Source organism: Juglans regia, chromosome 1 (genome assembly GCF_001411555.2).
Source record: "Juglans regia cultivar Chandler chromosome 1, Walnut 2.0, whole genome shotgun sequence".
NCBI lineage: Eukaryota > Viridiplantae > Streptophyta > Magnoliopsida > Fagales > Juglandaceae > Juglans > Juglans regia.
Genome location: NC_049901.1, coordinates 42,979,416 through 43,007,107, shown reverse-complemented (window position 1 = coordinate 43,007,107; position 27,692 = coordinate 42,979,416). Strand labels below are relative to the sequence as shown.

The following is a 27,692-nucleotide window of genomic DNA, read 5'->3' as shown; positions in this document are numbered from 1 at the left end:
TATTTTATTTTTTTTTTATTTTTCTTACTCTTTTTTAAATTCCTGCAGTATTTAAAACATTAGCCACGTGAGTTGTTGTTTATTTTATTTTATTTTATTTTTTATCCACCAGGCTGCAGTTGCAGAAGGCTTAACTTCATATTTTTAAGAACGTGAGTCAGAATTATGCTTATGATATAATACCATTACCAGGATGGATAATGATTCATGCACTAAGTAAGAATCATGCTGTTTATAGTCTTGTGGCTGCTAATATTATTCATTCATTTGTTGCCTGCCACATGTTTCACGATGTTGGCCCCAATAGACCCATGCATTATCTTCATGTAACAATTGATTAATCAATCCCATTTAGTTTTGAGATGATATTAACTCCATCGAGCATTGTAACCATAAATAAAGATATAAACATTAATCTTCGATCAACATTTTCATGTCTCAAGATTAATGACAAAGGTCACAAAAAAAGCTTTCTTTGCCTATGAACTTGCGCCCTTGACGAGATTTCAACAAAAAAAAAAAAAATTGATGTTATTGACTCCCAAGATCTTGCAAAGTTTCTTCCACAGAAATGGCAAATTTACAATGTCACGTCGGGATCATCGTCGTAGTCGAAATCTGGATCACCTGAAGGCCTAAATCTCTTTGAATCCCTTGGCCCTGCTCTTCCCTTCTTTGGTTTTCCTCTGTGACAGAGTTTTACATCATTCAATGAAGAAATTTATTAATAAAGCTTTTGTTAGTAATGGATAAAAGCACAAGTTATGGAGCAGTGGAGCACAAGTTAATGGCTTTCTGTTAAATGGAGCTTGGACAATATTTGTAACATAATGCTTTTTTTTTTTTTTATAAGTAATAAAAATTTTATTCATACGAATGGAATAGGCATAACCCGTGTACATAGGGAGTATACAAGAGAAACCACTTAATTAGATTCTAACTAAGGAAAGAAAGTCATGGACATTATTTCCATCAAGTACAATGGTTGAAAACCATAGCATTAAAGTGCACATAAAAAAATTCTGAAACTCCTCCATTGTTCGTTCCCTATCCTAAAAACATCTCTCATTCCTCTTGGACCATATGCACCACATGATACACAACGGGATCATCTTCCACACTGCCGCCACTCGAGGACAGCCTTGAAGCTCCCTCCAACATGCCAATAAATCCACCACCCGCAGAGGCATTACCCAAGTAATATCCATTCTTCGAAAGATCTCATTCCATAACCCCCTCGTGACCTCACAATGCAAAAGTAAGTGACATACAGATTCTCCCTATTTTTTGCACAAATAGTACCAATCCATCACTATGATTCTCCTCTTCCTCAGATTGTCCGTAGTCAAGATCTTCCCAAGGGTTGCAGTCCAAACGAAGAAAGCTACCTTAGTAGGCACCCATGATCTCCAAATCCTCTTCCATGGAAATGAAACATGGCCTTGGGTTGACAAAATCTTATAGTAGGATTTTGTCAACCTATCCTCTTGAGCCGTAATATTTCCCATAGAATAGAGCAACCTGAGGAAATCAGATACAACCTACAGTTCCCAATCATGAATATTTCTATTAAAAAGAATATTCCACTAGGATAAAATCCATGAGAAAATACCCTCATATCTGCAACAGAGGCCTCCCTGTTAGCTGCATTACTATAGTGTTGGAAATGCCCTGTATAAAGCGCATTCTCCACACCAAATATCATGCCAAAACCTGATTCTGGAACCATCTCCTACCACAAATCGTATGTGACTTTCAAAACCTTGCCAACCCTTCCTAACAAATTTCCATAAGCTCACCCCATGCCTCCCTCTTACTTCCTTAGAGCACCATTCTCCCCATCCACTCCCATGTCTAGAATCAATGATCTCCTTCCATATTGTGTTCCCCTCTAAGTGGTACCTCCATAACTATTTGCCCAATAATGCTTTATTGAACGTTCGCAAATTGCATATCCCCAAACCTCCATTTGGAATAGGAGAACAAACCTTGTTCTAGTTAACTAAATGGAATTTGGTTTCCCCCCAACAACAAAAAAGACCGGAATAATCTCTCAATTTTAGTCGCCACCCCTGCAGGCAAAGGAAAGAGTGAAAGGAAAAAAGTAGGGAGATTGGTTAATGAACTCTTAATTAAAGTAAGTCGACTCCCTTTCGATAGATACATTCGTTTCCACCCAGCAAGCTTCCTCTTCACTTTCTCCACCACCCCATCCCAAATGGCTCGAGCCTTAAAATTGGCCCCCAGTGGAAGACCCAAATATTTCATAGGCAAGGACGACACCTTGCAATCCAACAATCGCGCCAAGCTGTTAATATTAGGCACTGCACCCACCGCAACCATCTCGAATTTACTAAGATTAACCTTAAGCCCCGACATTGCTTCAAAGCATAGCAAAGGAGCTAGCAGAGATTGAATCTGGCCAGTATCCGCATCACAAAATAAGAGAGTATCATCTGTAAATAAGAGATGAGAGAGTGAAGTAGGACCATTTATGCCATAACCCACCGAAAAACTAGATAAAAAACCTCCACTAACAACAACCTTCACCAACCACCCCAATGCCTCCATAACAATGACGAATAAGAGGGAAGACAAGGGATCCCCCTGCCTCGAACCACGTGAGTTGTTAAAGAATCCAGCAGGAGTACCATTGACTAATACTAAAAAGCGGACAGTAGATATCCAACAACAAATCTAAGAAACCCACCTGTCACCAAAACCACAACTACCAAGCAAGTAAAGAAGGAAATACCAATTCACATGGTCATAAGCCTTTTCTATGTCAAACTTGCATAGAATACCTGGGATGCCTTCCTGCAACCTATGATCCAAGCACTCATTAGCAATAAGCACCGCATCCATAATTTGTCTCCCCCTAATGAAGGCATTTTTAGGCTTAAAAATAATATGTTCCATCACTGAGCTAAGCCTATTTGCCAGGACCTTGGATATAATTTTGTAAACTCCACTCACCAGGCTTATGGGACGAAAATCTTCAACTACCTCAACCCCATGTTTCTTTGGAATAAGAGCAATGAACGTCGCATTTAGACTTTTCTCAAATTTATGAAATAGTGAAATTCTGCAAAAACATGCATAATATCACTTTTTACTACATCCCAACAAGCCTGGAAGAAACCCATTGAGAAACCATCTGGGCCAGGTGCCTTGTCCTTCACCATGCTACTAATAACCTTATACACCTCATCTTCCTCAAATGCCCTTTCCAACCCATTAGCACTTTGTGAATCAATAGACTCGAATGACAAGCCATCCAATTTTAGCCTCCAGCATACCGGTTCCGAAAGGAGGTTCTCAAAATGCTGCACAATATGATTTTCCAAATCATCAGAGGATGAAAGCACTTGAGTACCTGAGTGGAGTGACTCAATGGTGTTATTGCGTCGATGTGAATTCGCCACTTTATGAAAGAATTTCGTACATTTATCACCTTTTTTTAGCCAAAGGGCCCTAGATTTTTATCGCCATGAATCTCTTCCAACAATAACACCTTTTCCAGATCAGCTACAACCACTCTTTTTCTAGCAATGGCCTCCTCCGAGCGGTCTCCCGTCAATTCCCTGTTCTCCAAATCTTGTAGTTCCTCCATAAGAGTATTCTTTTGATTATCAATGCTACCAAACACTTCCAAATTCCACTTCTTTAGATCTTGCTTCAAAGCTTTGAGCTTACAAGCTATAATGAAAATGTGGTTGCCTGTAAACATATAAGAAGACCACCAAGAACGCACCTTCTCTACAAAACCCTCCGCCACTAACCACATATTTTCAAACTTGAATGGTCTGCGTCTACCCATAATACCTCCACAATCCAAGACAATAAGAAAATGATCAGAGCACACATGGGGCAACCATTTCTAAGAAAGTTCACGAAAGTACACCTCCCACGACGGGGAGACAAGGAACCTATCCAATCTCGACCATCCCCGACCATTAGACCATGTGAACTCGCCTCCGAGAAGAGAGAGATCCATAAGATCTAAATCAAATACAAACTCCGAGAGCTCCTCCATAGCTGCAGAGTGGCGATGAGTCCCCGAACGCTCGCTGGGAAAGTGAACAATATAAAAATCTCCCCCCATGCACCACGACACCTCCCATAAATAAATAAGACCAGCCGACTCCTCCCATAGTCGCCTCCTTTCGTTATCCAAGTTTGGAATGCAAGTACCCGCAAACGCCCATTCCCACCCATCAATCGTATTTTTAAAGCGACTAGCAACCGAAAAATTCCCAACACATTCCTCAACCGACTCCACCACTCTTTTGTCCCACATTAAAAAAACCCCCCCGGACGCACCCAACGATGCCAAGTAAGACCACCCTACATATGAACACCCCCACAAGCTACGGATTATTCTTCTATCAACTACCCTCAACTTAGTTTCTTGAAAGCACACTACGTCCACTTTCCATGACCTCAATAAAGATCTTATACGAAGACGTTTATTGCAGTCATTCAGTCCCCTTACGAAGAGTGCCCCTCCCTTTCGATCTATTTCTTCCACCCTGCCTTATTTGGCTGCATAGTTGATAGTGCAAGAAAGCTTTTTAAGTTTCTGTCTCGCTTCGTGGTTGACTTCGAACGACTATTTTCAATAGCAATGAGAAGGGCTCTAAATTGATCCTCAAAGCCTACACAAGAAATACCAAGCGCAGAATACATCTCCTCCACCTGCTTAAACACCCAATCAGATGAAGATAAATCCAGATTAGGGGAAATTGTGCATAAAGGAGCTAGTTCCTCCATCCCCTCAACAGAAGGCCCATTGTCTAGACTGGTCACTACCAAAGCCGAGTCTTGATCCCCTGGCTGAGGCTGAAAGTGAGTTTTCATGTCCATCGACACCCCTTCAGAAAGTAAGACAGCCACCTGCGGAGGAGATGATGCTTCGACTGCCATTGAGGGCTCACCTAACTCCATCAGCATGTTCTGTTGGGAAAAAACCAGAGGTTCTGCTTCACATGGCGCCTCCAGAGGAAGTAGAATGGGCCACGATGGTGGAAAAGGTGCCACGACAGCCGTAGGAGCATGACCCAGTACGGCAAAGCCACTTGAGGTGGTGCAACCAGCTTTGGCATCTCCAACGGCAATAAAAGATTGGGCTTTGGCTAAAATAGCTTCGCTACAGTCACCAGCGGTTGAACAGGGAGGGCGACAGCCGTCGAAGGCCCAGCAGCCTCAGTCGACCGGGTCTGTGCATGACTCAACCCCTCCATGTCGAGTGAAGCAGTGCAAGAGATCACACCACTTTCATCGTTTCCGCCAGTCGTGTCGCCTGAGCCACCCCTGTGAACACCCTTCGACAGGGGTGCCGCTACCTTCACCGAAAACGCTGCGGGTGGAAGGCCCCGCCCCCCCTCAACGCAAGCCACAACTGCAGGTGGAAAGGAAGCCCCACGCCTCCTCCACACAGGCCCTATGGGTCTGGATGCTTCCCTGGTGGAGTGCCTGGGCCCGTATAATGGGCCCTTCCCCTTAGCAGGCCCAATAGAGAGGCCAGCTTCAGGCCCACATGTAACCTTACCCTTATGTTGGCCCTTGGGCTCTTTGCCCTTTACCTGCCCAATAACAGGCCCATTACTCTATCCAGGGATCAGATCCCACCCTTGATCCTCAATGCACCGTTTCAACCATATAATATGACCTTGCAATTCCCCCAACTGCATTTGCATATCATAAAAAACCCGCATAATAGTTTCCTTTTGAAGACCAACAAATCTCCTGCCAACCTCCTCACGTCCCTGAGTTCCTACCAAAACAATGCTATTGTCATCCCCACTAGCCACCCTCCTGTCCAACTGACGAGATATGTCCACAGACCTTGATATTTGGAGAGCCTCCTTATACGACTGAGGAGGTTTAAAAAATGAAGCACCAGCCATTGTTGGTGGTGCCTGCCCACCGAAACTAGCAACCTCCCTAAGGCCCTCAGCAAGTTTCCTCCATCCCCTCCCATCTCTGTCATTTGGGACAAAAATACAGTTATGACGCCCTCCCCCTCGGTGCTCTTCAAGTGCCATGAATGCACCTTGAACATTTGAGCCCCTTTGTACAGTGAAGCCCCTGTCCCCTTCACGATAGCTAGCATAAAACCCCATTCTCCTTGCATGCACTCCATCCTCCAGGACTCTGCAAAACCATCGTGCCGTGGCTAACTCCATTTTCATGCTTTTCACAAACTTCCACCCTCTTTCTGTGAGAGTCAGCCATCTACCCACCCTAGAAATCTCAAAAGATTTTAGTTCAATGGAAATGGTTTTCCCATAAACCATTTCTCCTTCCCACCAATCACAGCTCAAACTTTCAACCAATCATGAACACCATCCTAAACTAATGAAAAGAATACTGAGAAAAAATGAGTACGGAGAGAATTTTCTCTCTCTAAAAGTTTTCTCTCAGTTTAGGCAAGAGTTTGTAACATAATGCTATTGGAATACTTACTGCCCATTTGCGAAGATACCTCCACCCTTAGATCGACCAGGACCAAAGTCTGATCTCCCATCTACAATGAACACAAAGGAAGAAGATTGACAAAAAATTAGGAAAGGAAAGCTGCAAAATATGTTCTTGCATATAGAGGCTCACCATCTCGTCCAGCTGCAAGCTCTTCAGCCTGCGAAACAGTGGAAGATATATACAGAAGCCTGTTAGAAATAAGTCAAACAACCTCTACGTGGCACGATTGCCATACTTAAAGAAGAAAGCCAAGAAACCTGATATTAGAAAATTGAATATGGGAAAACAAAGGGATGCTAAAATCAATAAAGGGTTTTGATTTAATAAAGCAAAGTACAAGACACTATTCTTTTTCCTCTCTGCTGAAATCGATGAACTTGCTGTTATAAATGAAAATATGTCTATTTCACTTGGTATGTATTCCCTCACTTCCTAAAGAAATTTGCTGCTTCACTGCAGAGTTACGTTTTTAGCATCTTTTGTCATGCAAAAAATTTTAGCACATTAATAGAGGGAAATCATCAAGAATTCTTTATGCAAAAATGCCCCAGGCCCCCAAGTATAAGTTTGGTCAAGATCCAGTTCTGTCATCAATCAAAATTAGAAAGGAATACATCTTGACCATCTAACTCACCCCCCTTTCAAAGAATAGATGAGTTATTCAATTGTCATAACTCTGTCCCATGTTGAGCACCATATCCACTGCAATATTCTTCTTCTCCATTATTATTTATTTTTGTCTCTTTTTGGGTATTCTCGGTTCTATATCAGATACTGATTGTAAAAAGCAGGGAGGATAATTAAAAAGGGGCTTTGATGCAATTCCGACTGTGTAATTGAACATAACAGGATGATGAGCTGCTCATAGAATGCTGAATACAATTACATATTTAGGTGATGAGGAGACACTATTCTCACATTAAAATATTAACACCCTTTTTCGCCTTAATAAAATTCATGTTACTTGTAAAAAAAAAAAGAAAAAAGAAAAAAAAAAAGGCCAAGAAGTTGCTTCTAGCTTCTTTGTAAATAAAGGAATGAGTGATGTTACCAAGACTCTTCCTAGTATCGTGGTTCAGATATGGGAAGATAAGGAATAGTCAGGAATCATTCAGTTATAGATATACCCACCCCCCAACCCCCTTCATTTTTCTCTTCATAAAAATTATATTTCAAAGAACGAGCACTAAGAATACATTACAACAATGATGAATGCACCCTGTTTATGTTCTAATAACTTTATTAGTTAAACCTGTAACCACATCTTACTTATAAAAAAACTGTAAGCACTTCTTTCAGAAAAATGGGAAAGTCTCACGAGAGAAAGATTTAAGTGGCGCTTGCATTAAAAATAGAGGACAATAAGAGTAAGATTACACACTGCCGGTGAGGTGACTGACGATAATGAAAAGAGCCTATCTTCGGGCTGAAACTTCCTGGACCGCTTCAAGCTGCAACCACAAGTTCTCAGGAGTTACATGTCATGGGTATGTAATGCAGCAAACATCAATGTATGCACAATGCCTTACACAGGCACAATGCCAGCAAAAATCAAGGTATGAATGAGTTTGAACACCATCCCATTTCAACCAAAAATACAACCCTGTCAAAGGTGTGTAACCTTCCTATCACATCCAGGATTTTTCAATTGAACATGTTGCTTTGCTTTAAAATGCATACTATGTCTCAGGTTCATCAGCCTATAGATGACTGGCATGAAAAAATTTTCACTAAACAAGTAATCGAGCCGGATATCCTCAACTGCCAGCTAAAGTTACCACTTCACATTTAGAGGAATGACATGAAAGGCTATGGAGACTTAACCCCAGAGATTGATTGAGACATCAACATATATCTGGCAAAATTTAATCTTTACCAAAAGTAGTCTACTGAGAAACTCCTTAATGCATGGATTAATCTACTGAACTTGAACATGGGATATTTAATGACTTCAATGCAGATAATGGAACTCTTACCCGAAAAACACTCTCAAAATTGTTTTGAACAGCACTTGAAGCAACCGGATTTCAAAATCAGTAGCATCTACATATGTCTAAAGATTTTAGAGAAACTTGAGTCTTCTTTACCAAAAAATTGTATATGATCTGATCCCGGTTTTTATTCTTAGCACATTGACAATCAGAAAGATGACTCAGTTTCACACCAACTTGAATTAAACAAATATAAAAAGTGAAGTGGGTAGATGTTGATTAGAAAGAGGACCAAACACCCATAGCAGGATAAAACCATAGCCGAAATAGGAACGCCACATAGAGCTACCATGAAAAACTAGTTCTTTTATTTTTACCTTCTTTTTGTTTCTTTACATATCCAGAGCCATAGGAGATAAATATTTGCTAGTTCCTAGGATTTTATTAAGAACAGGTCAGCAAAAGAGACTCATATGAAAGCATAGTGCATGACAAATACTAATATAATAAGAACTTTACCAGATTGCAAAATGTGATTGAGAAGTATTTAAGACACGGGTATCTCAACCAAAAGGAAGCAAATTGAGAAGAATATTAAACAGATAATAAATTGGTCAAGCATAAATATTAAATAGAAAGGTATATTAAAGTAAAGTTCAGATATAAATACTTTCTGTATTTTCAATAACAATTATCAAAGATTCATAAGAAGCAAATTCAAAACTACACATGTTGAGACGAATGGAAGATGAAGATACTTTAATCATAAGAAGAAAAGTAGAAGGAGAAGAATATCTTAGCCACTCCGTACAGCGCAGTGCTCTTAGATGAAGATAGGAATCCCTCAAAACCTTTCAACACATTGCCACATTGGCTTGGATCCTGTAGATAACCTGTCTCCATATCATAGACCTGAATTTAAGGCAAACTATCAGGCTCTAGCAGAGTCTTATGCTCATTAAAAAAAAAAACACAATTCTGCATAATATAACTTAGTGGAGGGAACTATGAATCATCCCTAGTTCATTTAAAAACTTAACCAAATAAAAGAAAATTGCACTGTTGTACATGCAATCTCTTTATGAGTCTAAGAGAAAGGAGAAAAAATAAAAAGAAATGCAACATCTAATTTACTTTGAGAGCAGGAAACGGTCACTCAAACAATTCATATAGTTGACAAGTAGTCCAAATGCAAGAGTACACTTTGTAGCACATGAGACCAGTAAACCATCCTAATTACATTGAAAGAGCGTGTTCAGTAGCAAATCACAGGTATTGAGCATGGCACCAAGTGCTTTTCACATATATTTACATAAAGCTCCCATTGCACTAATTTTTTTTGTCAAGTACTAATAATTTCAATGATGAAAACAATAGGCATAACCACCCATATATACAGGATGTACACAAGAGAGAAACCAAAGCATGATCAACAACCAAAAGCTCCCATTGCAGTATAGCCTTTGCATTTTCTCAAACAAACGCAATGTCAATAAGACAGTTATTCACACTACAAAGAGCCACACTTTCTACGCAACCACTAACATAAATATTTAGATTAAAAGTGTTCAACAATTTCCATTAAGATAGAAATTCTAACAACCCAATTTAAAAGTTGGCCGCAAGAGAATAGGCCAAATAAACTACTTGACATTGTTGAGTTGACTTTTTTTAATCTTATTTTTCTTTAACTTTTATATTTGTCATCAAATATTATTTTCCTCCCTTTTCCTAGGGATCCTAGGGAACCAAACAGAATAAAAATAAAGCAACAATTATAAAAAAAATAAAGAACCTGCTTTTCAATGTTACGAAGCTCCTCGTGAAGCTTGGCTCTCCTACTAAGGAGAGAAGCCAGCATTGCCGATGGGTTCGCTGTGGCCTTTTGCCCTGAAAAGAGAGGGGGAAGGGGAAATACGTTAAAGAAAGCTCAAGCCTTTTGGTTCCAATCAAAACCAAAATTCAAATTCGAATCCAGGAAAATATCTAACGGTTACCTTCAGATTCCATTTTGGCGCGAAAAAATTGACAGCGGAAAACCCTAACCAGTGAAAACAAAAAGAGTTGTGTCTGCTAGTTAGGGCACGCGACTGGTTGATTTTTCGTTTTGGGTAGGGTGAGTAAAGACGGGTTAAGTTCCTCTACGGGCGTTCTCTCTTGCCATCTCGCGGAATCGCGAGATGCTGCTGCCACGGCGATATATTTTGTTTGGGCGATTCCCAAGCCCAACCTAGCTAAAATGGGCCGGATCCACATTATAAATAACGACCTTTGGACTTCTAAATCCAAACTTCCTAGGCGACGGTACTAATTACTATGATATAACGATAAATTTGTATAGATTATTGACGCGACACCATTTGTATTATTTTTGGATAAATATTATTGTGAAAATTGAACGTATCTAATCATTTGATTAGGAAATTTGAAAAAATGATTTTATTTTTTATGATCCATTATTAATTATTTCTATTAAAATATAAATGGGTGATATTTTGTCGTAAAATAATTTATTAAAAAAATGAGTGAAGATTAGGATTAAATTTAAAACTCGGAAAAATGGTTTGATTTACTAATTTAATTTAACGTGGTTAACACCAAACCGATTTTAATATATTTTTGTTTTAGTTACTCACATAATTTCTTAAATCGGTCAATTTAGATCCATTTTAACATATATTAAGACCAAAATGGGTAGGAAAATTGATAGAGTTCTTTATTTTATTGAACTAAAAAAAAAGGTAATTTGCACTACATACCGCTAAAAAAAAAGGTTAATTTGTGCTATATTTTTTTAGTCTAAATTGGTTGGATGATACTTTACTTCCTTAAAACTATATAGATTTATATCATATTATTATTAAAACTAATAAGTAGATTTATATTTTAAATACTTATGCATACTTTTTAGAGTAATGATATATATACAATATATTTTTATAATATATTTTATAATAATATTTTGAGATAAATGTATTTTTATAAAACGATATTACTTTTGTAAGATATTTTATAAAAAATATCTCTCATTTAAGATATAATTATGTAAAATATTATATATAAATCATTTCCTTACATTTTAAGCATTATAAATACTGTACTTCTAAATACAGCCGTCGGATCGGACATGGTACATCAACTTAATTAAAAAAAAGAAACAGAAGAGTTCTATTTAATACATCCATACTACACAAGAAAAAAAAAAAAAAAAAGTGTGCTACGGTACGGTTTAAATGGTAAAATAAAATGAAATAATTTTATATAAAAATTGAAAATTAAATAAAATATTATTATAATATTATTTTTTAATATTATTATTTTAAAATTAAAAAAAATTAAATTATTAATTATATTTTATATAAAAATTTTAAAAAATTGATGAGATGAATATTTATTATATGCAAATCGACGTTAATACAAAATTTAAAAGAGAAATTATTTATATAAATTTTAAATAGATGAATTTTATATAAGTCTTTATAAAAAAATAAACTCTACCTTAAAAAAATATAAAAAATTATTATTTATTAATAGAATTTATTATTTTATAAAAAATTTATATAAAATTTATCTATTTAAAATTTATATTTAATATTACTCAATTTAAAAAATAAAATAAAAGGGAACAGCGGTGTGTCAGTACCGTTGGGGGTAAGCCGCTGAGCACGGCAATGTGGGACCCACTGACTAATCAATTTGATCACTGATAGATGGGTGGGGTTGCTTTGCACTCGTACGGTGAGATTCGTTTTCAGCTAACATCCAACGGTGAGTTCCTGACTGCTGAATTTATCCGATATGGGAGGGGGATTTCATCTTGGTTCTCCATGGCGTGAACAATTATATTTGAAGTAATTTATATTATATATTATTTAAATTGCATAATTTAATTTATTTATTTTTCGTATTTTAAAAAATAGTATTATTTATTTATTTATTTTAAATATAATAATCTTGACACAAAAATTATTTGTTATATTTAAAGAGAATAATAATGCAGATACAATTATTTTATAATTATATTTTAAATTAATGGCATTTTTGTAAAATTATGTTATTTTTATAGTTTATATTTTAAAAATATCCCTTATCTAAAATATGATTGGATAAAAAATTATAAAAAGTCGTTATATATCTGATTTTAATGTCACACCGTGCACATTTACGCGTGTACGGATTTGATAAAGCTTCCTGGTCAGCGTCCACCGTTGAAAAATAAAAGCAAGTTAGCGTTAACGTTACGCACGCCCTTTAATTCGAACCATCATTATCTCTTCCTATTTCTTTCTTTTTTTTTAACACAAAAATTCCCTAGAAATTTAATTCGTTGAAAATATCTAAATCGGATGTTATAAAAATCATTAAATAATTCATAATTCAAACTCATAGTAAATTCAAGGGATTTTTACCAATTTTATTCTCGTGCATTTAATGATCAGCCACATAAGAAAAATAAATAAATATGAATTGCCATTTATAAATGAAACTAGTAGTGGCAAACGTTTGCCACATCTATTAAATTGAAAAAAAAAATAAAGTATAATTTTAAATATTAAAATAATCTAATGTATAAGAATAAAATTATTATTTATTTATGTTCATCATTTATTACAAAATTTAAATTATATTAAAAATTTAAATTAATTAGATAGTTTTTTCTCTTAAAAATATACAGTAAAATTTCATCATTTATTTAATGATGAAAAATTAGTATTTTATAAATTAAAATTGATTTTTAGTTTATGATATAATATTATTCACTTAAAAATGTTCAGTAAAACTTTATCTTTTATTTAATGATGAAAAATTAGTATTTTATAAATTAAAGTTAATTTTAAGTATATGATAGAATATTTATATTTTAATTATCTATTTTATGTTAGTTTAAATCAATATTTAAACTTCTACTGTTAGATTAAATCTGAAGATAAAAGATGAAGAATTGTAATTTAAAATTCAAAAATCAATATTTTTTCTCACTTTTCCTTTCTCTCTCTCATTCCCCACGCAGGATTGTGGTATTATGTCGCACATTGACATTCACACGAAAAAACTCAAAAAGAAACAGAAAAATCAAACAAATATGTGTAAAAAAAAAAAAAAAAAACCTTTTTACTGTTGATGAACAGTAATAAGAATATGCGTGAAAAAAAACATATTTACTATTTATTACTGTTGATGAATAATAATAAAGATAGCCTCTTTGTTATAGGAAGATATATATGGAAATAATATCACTAAAAATTCAAACAAAAAATTATAATATTAGGCAACTCTACTACTGAGTCAATGAACCTTTATATATTTTTTAAGGGGTTTGCTATGCATCTGCCTACACCAGGCACACACTTCATATTTTTTATTTTTTATTTTTACACTCAATGCATTGAGTGTGTGCCGGTGTAGGCAGATGCAAAAGTTTTTCCATTTTTTAATAATCCACCTCATGGATTGACTTTAGTTGCCAACTTTTGAACAATATATTTATTGTCTATTTCATGTCATCTAATAATAATAAATAATAACTATTATTAATGACAACAATAATTTATTGTTTATTTATTTGCCGATATTCTAACCCAACAGAATTAAAAGGAAAAAAAAAAAAGGATAATTTCTTGCCCTTTAGACCCCTTCTTTGTTCCGTTAAAGGCATGGTCCATACGATAGATTGATTAGTCTTTTTCAGTCTTTTTCATTCGATTGTAAGATAAGAACAGAGCTGTAGAGCAGTATATGCACCCAACCTTCCTGTCCTCGAAAAATCCGAGTCTTTGAAAGGAAACGAAGACAATAAAGAGAGAGATCTAGGAAGGTTCACTTCTCTTTGGTTTCTTGGCAGTATTCCCCATCTTGTTTTTTTGTTGTATTTTGCCACCTCTCTCTTCTGGGTCCGTGCTCTCTCTTCTCATAGTAGTTTTTCTTTCCGTCCAAACACAATCCACCACTTCTGCTTTCTCCTCCTCCTCCTTCTTTTTCGCTCGTCTTGCTCACGCTCTTGGATATCATGTCTTTCAGATGGCTCAACCGGGTCTCTCTCTCTACTCTCTACTTCTATTAGTCTGTTGGCGTTATTGCGGCTATTTGCTTTCAACAACCATGAATAAGATTATAGATTCATGTGTTAAGCATATTTACTTAAAATCGAAGACATCTTTTCCTTTTCAGTTATATTTTGAAGAGTTTTCTTTTCACCGCTCATTTTATTCAACTTGAATGAAAAGTTAGATCACTTTTTTTTTTTTTTCTGTTTGATTTGGCTGCCGATGAAGGTCAGGAAAATATAAAAAAATGGGTTCTTTTTTATTTAGTGAAGGATTTTTTTTTTAATTGCTTGATGTGTTCTTGGTTCGCGGAAAATTGAAAATCTGAGTCCTCTGCAGACTGATAGAGCTTATATATTTGCTCTCTCATTAAATTGGGGTTCGATCACTGTAATGAATGCAACTCCAACATTTTCAATATCCTGTTTATTTGTTTACACTAATTAAAACCTTTTTTTTTTTATCATGATTTGATTTGCGGTATTGATTGTGGTATGGTATGGTCTTGTCATCTAATAAAATCTATTATTAGACCCCTTGTGTCAAAAATCTTATTCCAAGTTGTGGAACACTGGAATACAATTTTCGATCGTTTATGACAAGCGGTTTGGAGCTTCTTGCTGGCTAAAAAGGAACTAATAGCTTGTTATTATTAATGTGCACGTTGTTGTCAAGATTTTGAAGTTTTAGATAGAAAAATTTTGTGATGCAATTTGGTTTCGTTTTCAGCCAAACGCTTCGTGGGGCATGGGTGTTGGTGATCAAACCAAAAACACATTTTTTGAATTGAAGTGGAAGAAGGTTCACCGATATGTGATTTTTAAGGTTGATGAGAATAAAAAGGAGGTTGTGGTTGAGAAGACAGGTGGTCCAGCTGAGAATTATGATGATTTCACTGCAGCTTTACCTGAGAATGATTGCCGATATGCCGTTTATGACTATGATTTCGTGACTTCTGATAACTGTCAAAAGAGCAAGATATTCTTCATCGCATGGTAAGGTTTCGCCTATAATCTCTTTATATTTCATTTCCATTGATATTATCACTTTCTCTATGAGAGGGTAACCGATACATAAGCACTTATATCATCCTCAAAAGACATGGCAATTATCGTCATTAATTTATTAAATCTATGTTCAAATGACAATGAAAAGTAAAAATCCACATCTACTCTGTCAATAGTTCTTGCATTGTTAATTCATTCTGTTGTTTCTCTCGTTTGTGTTTTATTTCTTTGACCTCACTTAACATATCCATGCACTCATAATATCCAGCATTTAAAAAACTTATCTGGGTTTAGATTTAGTATTAGTTTTAGTTTTTTTTTTCGTCTTTCTTAGTTCTTTTATGCAGCCTCAGGACTTACTTGCTCTGACTCTCTGTATACAATTTTTTGTTAAAAATGATTAATATTTGTGGTAATTGTAGACATGCTTATTCTGTTGATATCAAATCTATCGTCATCTGAACTTAAAACACTACACTTAATTTATGGTATTTCTTGATATACAGCATATTTGGGCTGGCATACTTCACAGGTTTGAGAATGGCATAAGGAAATTTGTTTCGAGAATAGCGGTAGTTGCTATAAGCATGCAATTTTCTGCTGTATGATTGTTAAATATGGGATGCCCTTATCCCTCCATACTTTAATAGGCAGTCTCTTGCTATATTGGAGCTCTGTTTCATGCTGCTACATCATCAAAAGAAACTAGAAGGGTGCATATTTCAGGAGCTCAAACTATGTGATTGAACAAATTCTCCTCAATCTGTTGGGGTTTCAGGACTCCCTGTTCCCCTTCTTCAAATTCTGATTCTTAATGTTCATAGAGAAATATTTGACCATTGATAGATTTTTTTTAACTCATCCATTGATATGCATTGGCAAATCAGGTGGTAGTATGGATGTCTGATCTTTCTGAAGTTAACAAATTTCCATTTAACTGTAGTCATTAGTCAACCTATGAAGTTAAATGGGGTAATCTTGTATGTAACTGATGAGATTATAGGGTCATGGGGCATGCACTCATCATTTATATATTAATTAGTTGGTTTCTTTTGTTAAATGAAACAAGGCTACTGTTCTTGTTGTGTTCCATTGCTGTGCATTAATTGACAATAAAGAATGTCCTCTCAGTTTTACAATCTGTTCCTGATGTCAATGTATGTAGTTTTTCAAGGCTTGTGTGAATTTTCGATTTAAAAAACTTCTACTTAATAGATTTTGAAATCTGGATCTTATCATGCTTTGTTATTTAGCAACCAACAATTTAAATCCGTAAAACTTCTCCTAAGCTCTATTCTTGATGATCTGGTTCCATATTTCTTGTTTGTTTTGGACTTATGGATGTAGCCAGTGTGACTCCATATGCAGACCACTGTTTTACATTTTTCCATTTTCTCATTTTATGATCAATACTTGGTCTTGTTTTGCTGGTAGAAGTTGGAGGATGACTTTTAAATGATCCAATGCTATTCTTTTTCAAGCCTCCAGGCAGTTGCATAGCAGTAAACGTTGGTCCTAGTTTTCTTTATGTGCATGTGGATGTTGGTATTTATGTTTTATCCTACGGTAATGACACGTTTTATACTCTTTAGTGTTTGAGTGGTTCTGCTGTTAAGATCTCATTCTTAATGATTCATTGCATGACATTCCCATCAGGTCTCCTTCATCCTCTCGAATCCGTGCCAAGATGCTCTATGCCACATCTAGAGACAGGTTCAGACGGGAGCTGGATGGTGTCCATTATGAGATTCAGGCTACTGACCCCATGGAGATGGATCTTGAAGTGATTAGAGACCGTGCACGCTGAATGGACTCTGCTGTTTAGAGTTTTCTTCCTTGGAGAGGAGATCTACTATGGTTTTTAAATTTATGAAATAGTTATCAGGCACAGCATAGCATTGCGCACTATCTGTGAATAAATTGACATCTTTGAGGCACATTAGTTTTAGGCTAATATTATCTGATAACAGAGATAATGGAGAAAGTCACTTTCCTTCTTGATTGCCGATTCTCGGATGAGTTTGTAAAGTGGTATCTGGAAACTCTTGATGTAAGTAATCTTATGAAAGTTGGTCTCCAAAGGATTTACCTGTAAAAGGATATGTAGAAACTCCATGTATATTGGCACGTAAAACATGTCTGAAGATGTATGGGAAACAACAAAAATTATTCTTACCCTCCCCTCCCCAATTTCCACCCTTCTCTTCCTCTTTGCTTTAGGTTCCACGAGAGAAAATGTCATAAGCGGGAAGTTGATTTCCCCCAACGGGAGTAGCAAAATCCTCACGTTGCATTGGTCTTAACCCGGTTCTTAGAGAAATACGAGAACCCAAATGCAAACACCAAAGTCCCAAGTTTTGAGAGCAAACCGAGTAGAAAAGTCTCCCATGGGAACCTGAATATTTTTGCAGCTATGCATTCCACATTTTCCCTTTCATTTCTCAGATAAATTTTCTTCAAGAAACCGGAACCTTAGCAGTTATATTCCATACTATCATTTGTTGTTGTTATAGTTTGTAGGTTACTCACCTGAATGTTAGTATTATGCAGAATGGTTACTTGTTAGCCATCAAGAAGCCTGCAAACGAGCTTTTGCCAGAGCATGCTCAAAATTTCTCGAACAAGCCAAGCCTACTGCTGTTTAATTTATATTGTTGAGTGTCCAATGGTCGGAGAGCAAAATAAGGTCGGACAGTTTATTGGATAAAAAAACATGATAAAATGATTCTTTGTTATGATTCTAGAGAAAGGTCATTACTTCGTAGAAAGGAATTACTTTCTACCGAGTTAGAGGAGGAAAAATAATCAATCTCTTTAATCAAACGTACAAACTACAACATGATTCAAAATTTTCTGAAGAAAAAAATAAATTACCCAAATGGCCATTTTATTGTGAACTTCTGGCTGCTCTTATTCTGTTCCTGCTCCATTGTCACCCTCGTTCTCACCTGACATCTCCTCCAATGATTTACCCTTTGATTCGGGCACTAGAAAAGTAAACAGCAAGCCCAAGAGGTTGATCACACCCAACACAATGAGTGAGTTCTTCACCCCAATGCCTGCTGGGTACCCTGCATCTGCCTTGGCCTTGTCCTGGTTCTGAGCCAAATACAAGAAACCAAATGCACCCACCATGGCTCCAAGCTTTCCTGATGCTGCAGATATGCCGTGGCAAGTAGACCGTAATCTGGCTGGGAAAATCTCAGCTGGCACGACAAATGTGGTTGCGTTAGGCCCGAAATTCGCAAAGAAGAAAGTGAGGGAATACATAACCACAAACCCAATGCGGTTATCCTTGTGAGTCCAGTGGTTGTAAGGAAAAGCCAGGGCAAACATAAACACTGTCATGAAGAAGAAACCCATCAGTTGGATGGCAAACCTTCCAATCCTGTCAATGAAAGCCACTGTAAACCAGTAGCCTGGCACAGTACTGCACATAGCAATTAGTGTTTGTGCCCTTGCGATTCTAAAGACCTCCTCGATGGCATTCATGGTCTTTGCTGGAGGAATCCATCCAATTGCACTGAAGATATCCTTTTGGAATAGATTTTGGCTGTAAAATGCAATGTCAAGCAAGAACCATGTGCTTGTTGTTCCAAGCAAGTGGAGTCCATGGCGACGAGCAAACTCTTTAGAGAACAACCCAAATCCTGCTTTTGGCTGCTCATTCGATTGCGGTTCTGCTTCAATGTCAACCTGCAGAACCTTTGACATATCAGCTGCAGCCTGTTTTGTATTCTTGGCAACAAGGGCTGTGTAGCGAGCAGTTTCGGGCATCTTTAAGCGCCAGTAGTATGTGAGCGCAGCGGGAAGTGCACCAACCATTAGAATAATTCGCCATAGATAATCTGCTTGTGGGACAGTGGAGGCAACTGGATCAACTTCATATGTAGGAGCACCAAACTTGGCCTGGAATATGGAAGACATGGCAATAGCAAATATACCACCACCCAAAATGCCAAACCCTTGCATGGCAAACACTGCTGCAATGAAGGCTCCACGAGTCTTCTTATTAGCATATTCAGACATAATGGTTGCAGAAAGTGGGTAGTCACCCCCTATGCCAAATCCAAGCCAAAACCGAAAGAAACAAAGAGTGCTCATGACAGCTTTTGCGTTATGACCAAAGGAAAGACCAGAAGCAATGGAGCAAAAGAACATGAGCAGCAATGTCAAGCCATAGACTTTCTTTCGGCCCATCTTGTCACCAAGCCATCCAAAGAAGAGTTGGCCTGCGAGTGTTCCACAGAGTGCTACACCATTAACCGCAGCTGATACATTGGGAGGCAATGTGCCGGGCTTTGCTGCCCCATCAACATGGTAGTAGATGCGGCCAAGCAATTTGGTGACGAGGGATATGCAGAATAGATCATATGCATCTGTGAAGAACCCCATTCCAGCAATGATAATTGCAGTAAAATGGTAACATTGCGTTTGGGCAACATCAAGCGCATTCAGCACCTTCAACTGCTCTTTGGCCATGGTTGGCTGCCTCACTTTCGAATCTGCCTTGTCTTTTGCTCAACCTCTCTCCTTCACGGCCAAGCTCTTAACTTTTCTCTGCTATCTGTTGGGAGCTGCATGTGTAAGAGCGTTTAGCCACATACACATTAAAAGCTTTCAACAAGGATCATTCGATGTTTTCTTTAGAAATGTGACATGCATGAATTCATGAATGCAAGCAAACATGTGTACCATATGGACATAAAAACTTCACATTTCTTCACGATATACAGAAAGGAATATTACGTGAATCAAAATTACAGAAGTAGAAATAGATATACAAGAACACATGGAAGGGCCAGAAGAAGTGTTATATAATTACAAACTTTCCAACGCAAATACTTCCTTTCCATTTTCCCCGCAAACTTCTCGAACTCCGATCGAAAAGAGAGCTAAATGGTTTTTTTTTTTTCCCTTTTGAATTCTTTAAGAAAATCTTAAATCCCAAGTATACATATAAATGCAAGCATTGAGTTGGCTCCTTAATTTCTCCTTTTTTTCCCTTAAAAATAGAAAAGTTATTTTTGACGATTTCCTCCTTGCCTAAAATGAATAGATTCGGGTCAGGATCATCTATATGATGTACGAAATAATATTTCAAGGTTATTCAATTAGCATGAGACGTCATAAAGCGCCTTCAAAAGATTCTAAGATCAGAAGGAAGAACAACACATGTGTAGAAGAAGTTAATAAGTGACTGACCTGATTTAGCCTGTCGTGTTGTCTGTGAGAGACAGACAGGGATGACAATGGACAGTGAAGAGATTTGTGTGGGTTCGATAATTTATATGAATGAGAATTTCCTTAAAATAGACCAGAATATATGCCCTGCATATTCCCCATATTTTCTGGTCTGACTACATTATCATCCTATTATTATCTCGACTCTCAATGGACCAAAATCTACACCGCCATATTCCATGAAAATCTCCTGCTATTTCTAGCCTTTTTACAGTTTTCATACTTTTAGCAACAGACACTCACTATATTTTCTAGTTAGTTTCACCGGTTTTCTGTTTTGCTTTGCTTTCCTATGCAAATGCAAATTATAGTAACTAGACAGAGTTAAACTCAGTGGGATACGAACACAACAGAAATATAACATATTAAGGAACGATGCTCTTGATTTGTGGAATCGGTATATGATTATTAAGGATGTTCATTTATGTTCGGTTAGAAACCCCAGGGTCAAGGAAGGTGGACGGCCACCATACAAGTTTTTAACTTGTTTTCATGGGAATTTGTTTGAAAAATTCTATTGCTTAACCTCAAGGAATAACTATTCCTATCGCCTTTGATAAATGACTATATTTCATAACTAGCTATTCCTTGTCAAAATCCTAACTAAAGTATTCAGTAATAATAATTCCATTCAAGGGCCCCAAAACAATAAATGTTGGTTGGTATAGGTTACGGGATCATTCTTTCCTCCCTTGCCCGATGTCATAGGTTTGAAATGGCTTGTATTAATAAAACTTGTAAACCAAAGTCTTGGGAGCCTTTGCATGCTGGCACTTTGGTGGGATTGCGGTGACGGACTGCCTCTTTTGGGGTTAGTAGCTATGGCACAATTTGAACATGCCGCAGCGAGTGGAAGCTCTTATGGTCACGCCCAAAGGGGGAAGCTCTAAAAGCAGCCGTTTCAACCAAAGGAAGGGTTATTGCATTATCGGATGAAGCCAACAAAAAACAAACCAGCGAGACATTGTCAGAGGAGTTACGAAGATTAGGATTGTAAATAAACAAGGTTACTCAACAAGTTGTTGAGATCGGTTTGAGCAAATTCGATGTGGATTTGGTTCGTTTATTAAATGATCAAGCGTTTATGAAGATATCCTTGATATCTACAGTACCAGCCCTACATATTTTGGCTATCCTTGGGAAATAACTTATTTTGATTTGCCAACCATGAAACAAAACCAAAGCTTGTGGATAGATGGCTTCAAGATGCCATATTAGTCTTCACCAAATTCAACTTGGGAAGAACTCCCATAATAGCATCTCAAAGTTGCAGCAAGTTCAAATTAATTTCCTGACTTGGGCAGGTTCGCAAGAAATTTTCTGCTGAGTCGCTTAAGAAGCAATTAAGTTCATTGACTTTGAATCTGCATCAAGTCTTCTGATCTAGCAGGACTCCAAGCCCATCTACCATCCTCCTTTATAGCAGAGGAGACTATTTGCTATAGCATTGATATTATTAGCAGCATCTTAAATGATCCTACTGCCATATCTCAAGACCAGACTTTCAGCATGATGTTAAATGGCAATCAAAGGTAAGTGCCTCCTCCATTGCCAATCTGATGCTCAAGAGAAAATCTGGCTTCTTTCCTTAAACTCGGAAAATTCTTTCTACTCCAGGAACAATGAGAGAGCTTGGAGAACCGAAAGAACTCAGTGGAGGAAGAGATGGGAACTTAAGCATCTGCCCAAGAATAACAGAAAAAGACGAGGTATGGCAGAAAAAGGACGTCAGAGAGCACAAGGCTGTCGTATCAGAGAAATCTTTTCAAAAAGAAGAAAAGAGTCTTTCATGTAACTCAGCTTCTCGAAAGTCTTCAGTGTGACATTGAGCTTGCATAGATACTAAAGCAGAGATAGAGATGTGCCGAACAAATGTCAAGGTGAAAGTCTCAATATTCTTCCTCCTTTTTCCACACACCAAAGTCTTCTAATCACAAATGGGACCCTATTACGCATCCACAAGCACTCGGAAATGATTTCAGACAAAATCAGGACATAATCATTCTCAAATATCGAACTAAAACTAAGAAATCAACATCACCAAGAAAATGCAGGATATGGCCAAATGGTTACATCTTATTCAATTTTGATGGCTACAGGTCCCCGATCATCATAGCATAGAATGACAAGAAACAGCGGAGAAATATTCTTCTCATGTTTCTCAATATTAAGCGATGATGTAGAACCGAGATACTACAAGAGAGAACAGAAACTAAAAATAGAACTAGTACACAGATCTAGATAAAAAAGAACAACACAAAAGCTTCTCGTGCCGAATGAAGAAAGGGGTTACGCGGTAGTATTCTAAGAAACTGCTTAGAGAAACTTGAGCTACTCTCACCCTAAAGAAGAGGGGAGGGACTCTGACTCAGGTTGATTCTAAAGAACATTCCACTGACACAATCAATCTAAGACAGGGGAACTGTCCTGTTTTCGTAAGATGTTTGATCCAACTCCTGCATTTCTCCATTTTCGTCCTCGTTCTCCCTAGACATCTCCTCCAAAGATTTTCCTTTCGATTCAGGCACCAAGAAAGTAAACAATATTCCCAAGAAGTTGATTCCACCCAATACAAGGAGTGAATTCTTCACCCCAATTCCTGCAGGGTACCCTGCATCTGCCTTGGCCTTGTCCTGGTTCTGAGCCAAATACAAAAACCCAAAAGCACCAACAATAGCCCCGAGCTTCCCGGATGCTGCCGAGATGCCATGGCAAGTAGACCTGAGCCTAGCTGGGAAGATCTCCGCCGGCACGACAAATGTGGTGGCATTAGGCCCAAAATTTGCAAAGAAGAAGGTGAGGGAATACATCACCACAAACCCAATGCGATTATCCTTGTGAGTCCAGTGGTTGTAAGGAATAGCCAGGGCAAACATAAACACTGTCATGAAGAAGAAACCCATCAATTGGATAGCAAATCTTCCTATCTTGTCAATGAAAGCCACTGTAAACCAGTAGCCTGGAACAGTACTGCACAGAGCAATCAGTGTTTGTGCCCTTGCGATTCTGTACACCTCATCGATGGCATTCATGGTCTTTGCTGCAGGAATCCATCCAATTGCACTGAAGATATCCTTTTGAAATAGATTCTGACTGTAAAATGCAATGTCAAGCAAGAACCATGTGCTTGTTGTTCCAAGCAAGTGAAGTCCGTGGCGGCGAAGAAACTGTTTAGAGAACAAACCAAAAGTGTTGGCTGGTTGTTGAGCTAACTGCTCAACCTTCTGCGGTTCTGCTTCAATGTCAACCTGAAGAACTTTTGACATATCGTTTGCAGCCTGTTTTGCGTTCTTGGCAACAAGGGCAGTGTAACGGGCAGTTTCAGGCATCTTCATCCTCCAGTAGTAAGTCAGTGCAGCTGGGAGTGCTCCTACCATTAGAATGATCCTCCAAACAAAGTCTGCTTGTGGGACGGTTGAGCGAAGCGCGTCAACCTCATAAGATGGAGCATCAAACTTAGCCTTAAACGCTGATGCAATAATGATTGCAAATATACCGCCTGCTAGGATTCCAAATCCCTGCATGGCGAAGACTGCGGCAATGAAAGCACCACGAGTCTTCTTATTAGCATATTCGGACATGATGGTGGCGGAAAGTGGGTAGTCACCGCCGATACCAAACCCAAGCCAGAACCGGAAAAAGCAAAGTGTTGCCATGACAGATTTAGCATTGTGGCCAAAAGAAAGACCTGAAGCTACGGAGGCTATAACCATGAGCATGAGAGTCATGCCGTAGACTCGTTTCCTGCCCATCTTGTCTCCAAGCCACCCAAAGAAGAGCTGGCCGGCGAGAGTTCCACAGAATGCTACACCATTGACAGCAGCTGAGACGTTGGGAGGCAACGTGCCAGGCTTTTCCGCACCATCAACATGGTAGTATATGCGACCAAGCAATTTGGTGACAAGAGATATGCAGAATAGATCATATGCATCGGTGAAGAACCCCATTCCTGCAATGATGATAGCAGTGAAATGATACCATTGTGTTTTTGCTACATCGAGGGCGTTAAGCACCTGTAAATTGTCCTTGGCCATGGTTAATTTTCGAGCTCACTCAGAAGCTTAATTACTTCTCTGCTGTCTGTTTCGCACAATGTTTCTTTGTCTGCAAATTTTGAGAAGTGCAAGTACACGTAAGACTTCAAACAAATTGTTGTTATGATATTCTAATTGAATTATCATAGTAGTTTCATAATAATTAAGCTTATTTCTTAATTGATTTGATATTATTTTGATTTGATTTTATCTTCAAACACACCAATATTAAAGAATCAGAAAAATACAAAGAGACTGCAACTCTCACCCATATTTTGGGCAGGGTGAATCTTTAAATATTAGGATGATGAAGAAGAAATGATTTTTATACGGTCCGCAACCTAAGATCGAGAAGAGTCGTGAATGAATCCTCACGATCATGTCTCTGGACTATTTTGAAGAGAGGGAGGGGACAAAATAATATATCACTGGACTTTGGCAAACCAGATCGAACGGATCATGTAATTTAGTCAAAACAAGAAGAGCAGGTACAACTGCTACCTTAATTTTGCATCCTGATCCTCTTTGGAAATTTACAGGATTGTTGAACCCTATATATATATATATTAGTTCAGCCCGTTAATCGTGGAAATTATTCCGGCAACATATGCATTTCTACCAATTTCTTATTCTTTTATAAGAGTTATTTTTAACAGGGTATCCCAGAAGCGGCCAGAAGGCAGTAGACAAAAGTTAAAAACGAAAAAATTTAGAATAAAATATGTGTGAAAGCGTATTACAGCTCACTTTTGTTTTTTGTTTTTTTTTTGGTGAACACTTTAACATGGGACGCGTTCAGATAGGAATCCAGATAAAAAGCTCTTAATTGTCTCCATTAACAACTAACCTAGAAACTCTTCTTTGTATGCATGGAGAATTCTAAAATGACGAAGTGTTATTTGGTTCTGTAGTATCATGTTATTTTTTAAATATTACTACTTTACTTGTCTATCTCTTTTTTTCTAAGAAAACTTTTTACGTGGTTTTTATTTCATGCATGATTCGATCCCAAATCCCTGGTACCAAATAAAAGATCACTCGTAACATAAGACAGACGAAACTTGAGAGAGAGAGAGAGAGAGTAAAGGTGATTACAATGCTTGCAATTATCCATAAAACATCCTTAAAACACAACCTCGAAGAGAAACGAAGCAACATGTTTTTGTTTTTCGTTTTTCATAGCATCTAGCAGAGAAACATGTCAAGAAAAGATAAGTGTCTCATAAATATACTGACCTGGCCTTTCCTTGTCTTTCTCGGGATCCGGGGCAGTAAAAACAAGAGAGAAAAAATTAAGCGAGACAGAGGGATCGAGCAGAAGCTGGAAGTCGAAGAAAGTTGAGGAATGTAGTACTAGCTAGTGGGTTGGTTGCAGGAAAAGATTAGCCTGGACATGGTATTTATATTCGACGAAAAAAAAAAAAAAAAAATGATGCTGGTATATTCGACGCCCACACAATTTTCTGGCGCACTTTCCCATCTGTTTCTCTCTCAATCGTTCAGTTCATTGGAGTCAAATTACGCCTGCCTTTGCGACACGAATGCTGCTTTATTATTTTTCTGACCGACGCAGTCGACGATGACCGCCGTATTCGGGATTGATTAATTAAGATCACATTCATTCGATTAGTTAAAATAAAAGAATATTTTTTTATAAATATAAAAAAAATTTAAAATTTAAATATTCTATTTACATAAATTTTTATATTAAAATAATTATTTTTTATATTATATAATAATAAAATAATATAAGATAAATTTCATTTTAATTATTCACATCAAATTTCTACATTAGATTATATATTTATTCATTATATAATAATGAATAATTAATCATTTAAAAAATATTTAATTTTTTAATTATTAATTTATTTTATTTTATCATATTTTACTATTCTACCTATTATACATTAATTAATAATCATATTCTTATTAAATTAATACATCACTAACTCAAATTAATATATCAATTGTGATAAAATATGTGATAGAAAGAAAGTGAGAGAGAAATAATTAATAAAATATGTATTTGATGTATGTACAGTAACCTTCAAATTTGAAAAAACTTTTAAAAGTCACTGTAGCTAAACTCCAAATATATTTAGAATTTAGCTAATCCATTGTGAGCATATTTTACTCTCTAATAACTAAATACTCAATGAATTTAGCTTTTAGCTAATTCATTGAGAGTGCTCTAAAGAGTGATGCTAGGTTGATTATGTAGTTTTCGTAGTGCGATTTTACTATTGGGTTTGTCTAACAGATGGGCCGGTCTGGCCAGTCTAGTGGTTCTTCTTTCCTCTCCACGTAGCAGGGATGTCAAATCGTATTTTCGAATAATGTTTGTATCATGTCAAGTCATGAATATTTAAATATATAAATAAATTTGAACCCAAAATTTCAAATCTTTACTCAATCCATTTTAGATAACGGATCGTGTCATATCACCTATTTTAAATCCATTTGTTTACACGATACGACTTATTTAAATCCATTTGTTTCATGTTTAACTAAAACACATAACTCATTTTACCTGATTAACATAATTTTACATAAAAATTAAAATCTATATTTATTAATAACCACAATATCTTAAAAAATATATATTAATATTTTTCAAATTTTAACATATAAAACCAATATTACAAACCATATGTTAACAAATATAAGTATAGATCTAAAATTACAATCCCAACAATAAAAATAATAAAAACATAAGTATATTGATAAATACCAATATTACAATATAACAATAATAAGATTTTAAGTTTGAAGTAAATTATAAATGGGTCAAAACGAGTTGTTCTCTTGTTAAGCAGGTTAATCCGTTATTGACCCATTTATAAATCGTGTTTTAACTGGTCAACCCGTTTTGACCCGAACCCGTTAACATCAAACTTAAATTCACTAATTTCGTGTTATGTTCGTGTTGGGTTCACAGGTCGTGTC

The 27,692-nt window shown here is 36.8% G+C and overlaps 4 protein-coding genes across 5 annotated transcripts; 1 reads left to right on the top strand and 3 right to left on the bottom strand.

Moving 5' to 3' along the window:
• Positions 1-384: 384 nt before the first annotated feature.
• On the bottom strand, positions 385-10,522 carry LOC108995992 (chromatin modification-related protein MEAF6-like). The gene is made up of 7 exons (XM_018971700.2): positions 10,412-10,522; positions 10,210-10,304; positions 9,226-9,326; positions 7,865-7,934; positions 6,613-6,640; positions 6,469-6,529; positions 385-686 (listed from the first exon to the last, which is right to left on the bottom strand). Exons 1-7 carry the CDS (start codon positions 10,422-10,424, stop codon positions 581-583), a joined length of 474 nt encoding a protein of 157 aa, XP_018827245.1. The 5' UTR covers positions 10,425-10,522; the 3' UTR covers positions 385-580.
• Positions 10,523-14,091: 3,569 nt separating this feature from the next.
• Positions 14,092-17,640, top strand: LOC108995993 (actin-depolymerizing factor-like). Its single transcript, XM_018971702.2, has 3 exons — positions 14,092-14,445; positions 15,188-15,453; positions 17,122-17,640. Exons 1-3 carry the CDS (start codon positions 14,422-14,424, stop codon positions 17,270-17,272), a joined length of 441 nt encoding a protein of 146 aa, XP_018827247.1. The 5' UTR covers positions 14,092-14,421; the 3' UTR covers positions 17,273-17,640.
• Positions 17,641-18,077: 437 nt separating this feature from the next.
• LOC108995914 (probable inorganic phosphate transporter 1-7) lies at positions 18,078-20,759 on the bottom strand. 2 transcript variants are annotated; one of them, XM_018971586.2, is made up of 2 exons: positions 20,671-20,726; positions 18,078-20,042 (listed from the first exon to the last, which is right to left on the bottom strand). In XM_018971586.2, exon 2 carries the CDS (start codon positions 19,945-19,947, stop codon positions 18,376-18,378), a length of 1,572 nt encoding a protein of 523 aa, XP_018827131.1. In that variant the 5' UTR covers positions 19,948-20,042; positions 20,671-20,726; the 3' UTR covers positions 18,078-18,375. The 2 variants fall into 2 exon arrangements, with proteins under 2 accessions (XP_018827131.1, XP_035540356.1); XM_035684463.1 differs by having other exon boundaries at positions 18,138-20,032; positions 20,671-20,759.
• Positions 20,760-22,765: 2,006 nt separating this feature from the next.
• LOC108996057 (inorganic phosphate transporter 1-4-like) lies at positions 22,766-26,110 on the bottom strand. The gene is made up of 2 exons (XM_018971807.2): positions 25,980-26,110; positions 22,766-24,813 (listed from the first exon to the last, which is right to left on the bottom strand). The coding sequence occupies exon 2, from the start codon at positions 24,741-24,743 to the stop codon at positions 23,118-23,120; it is 1,626 nt and encodes a 541-aa protein (XP_018827352.1). The 5' UTR covers positions 24,744-24,813; positions 25,980-26,110; the 3' UTR covers positions 22,766-23,117.
• Positions 26,111-27,692: the final 1,582 nt, after the last annotated feature.

Coding starts and splice junctions, on each gene's coding strand:
- LOC108995992 (XM_018971700.2), bottom strand. Junction 6,641..7,864: donor CGTCAGTCACCTCACCGGCA/GTGTGTAATCTT, acceptor ACTGTTTCGCAG/GCTGAAGAGCTTGCAGCTGG. Junction 687..6,468: donor GGTATCTTCGCAAATGGGCA/GTAAGTATTCCA, acceptor ACTCTGTCACAG/AGGAAAACCAAAGAAGGGAA.
- LOC108996057 (XM_018971807.2), bottom strand. CDS start 24,743: ATGGCCAAGGACAATTTACAGGTGCTTAACGCCCTCGATGTAGCAAAA.
- LOC108995993 (XM_018971702.2), top strand. CDS start 14,422: ATGTCTTTCAGATGGCTCAACCGG. Junction 14,446..15,187: donor CTTTCAGATGGCTCAACCGG/GTCTCTCTCTCT, acceptor TTTCGTTTTCAG/CCAAACGCTTCGTGGGGCAT. Junction 15,454..17,121: donor AAGATATTCTTCATCGCATG/GTAAGGTTTCGC, acceptor CATTCCCATCAG/GTCTCCTTCATCCTCTCGAA.
- LOC108995914 (XM_035684463.1), bottom strand. CDS start 19,947: ATGGCCAAAGAGCAGTTGAAGGTGCTGAATGCGCTTGATGTTGCCCAA.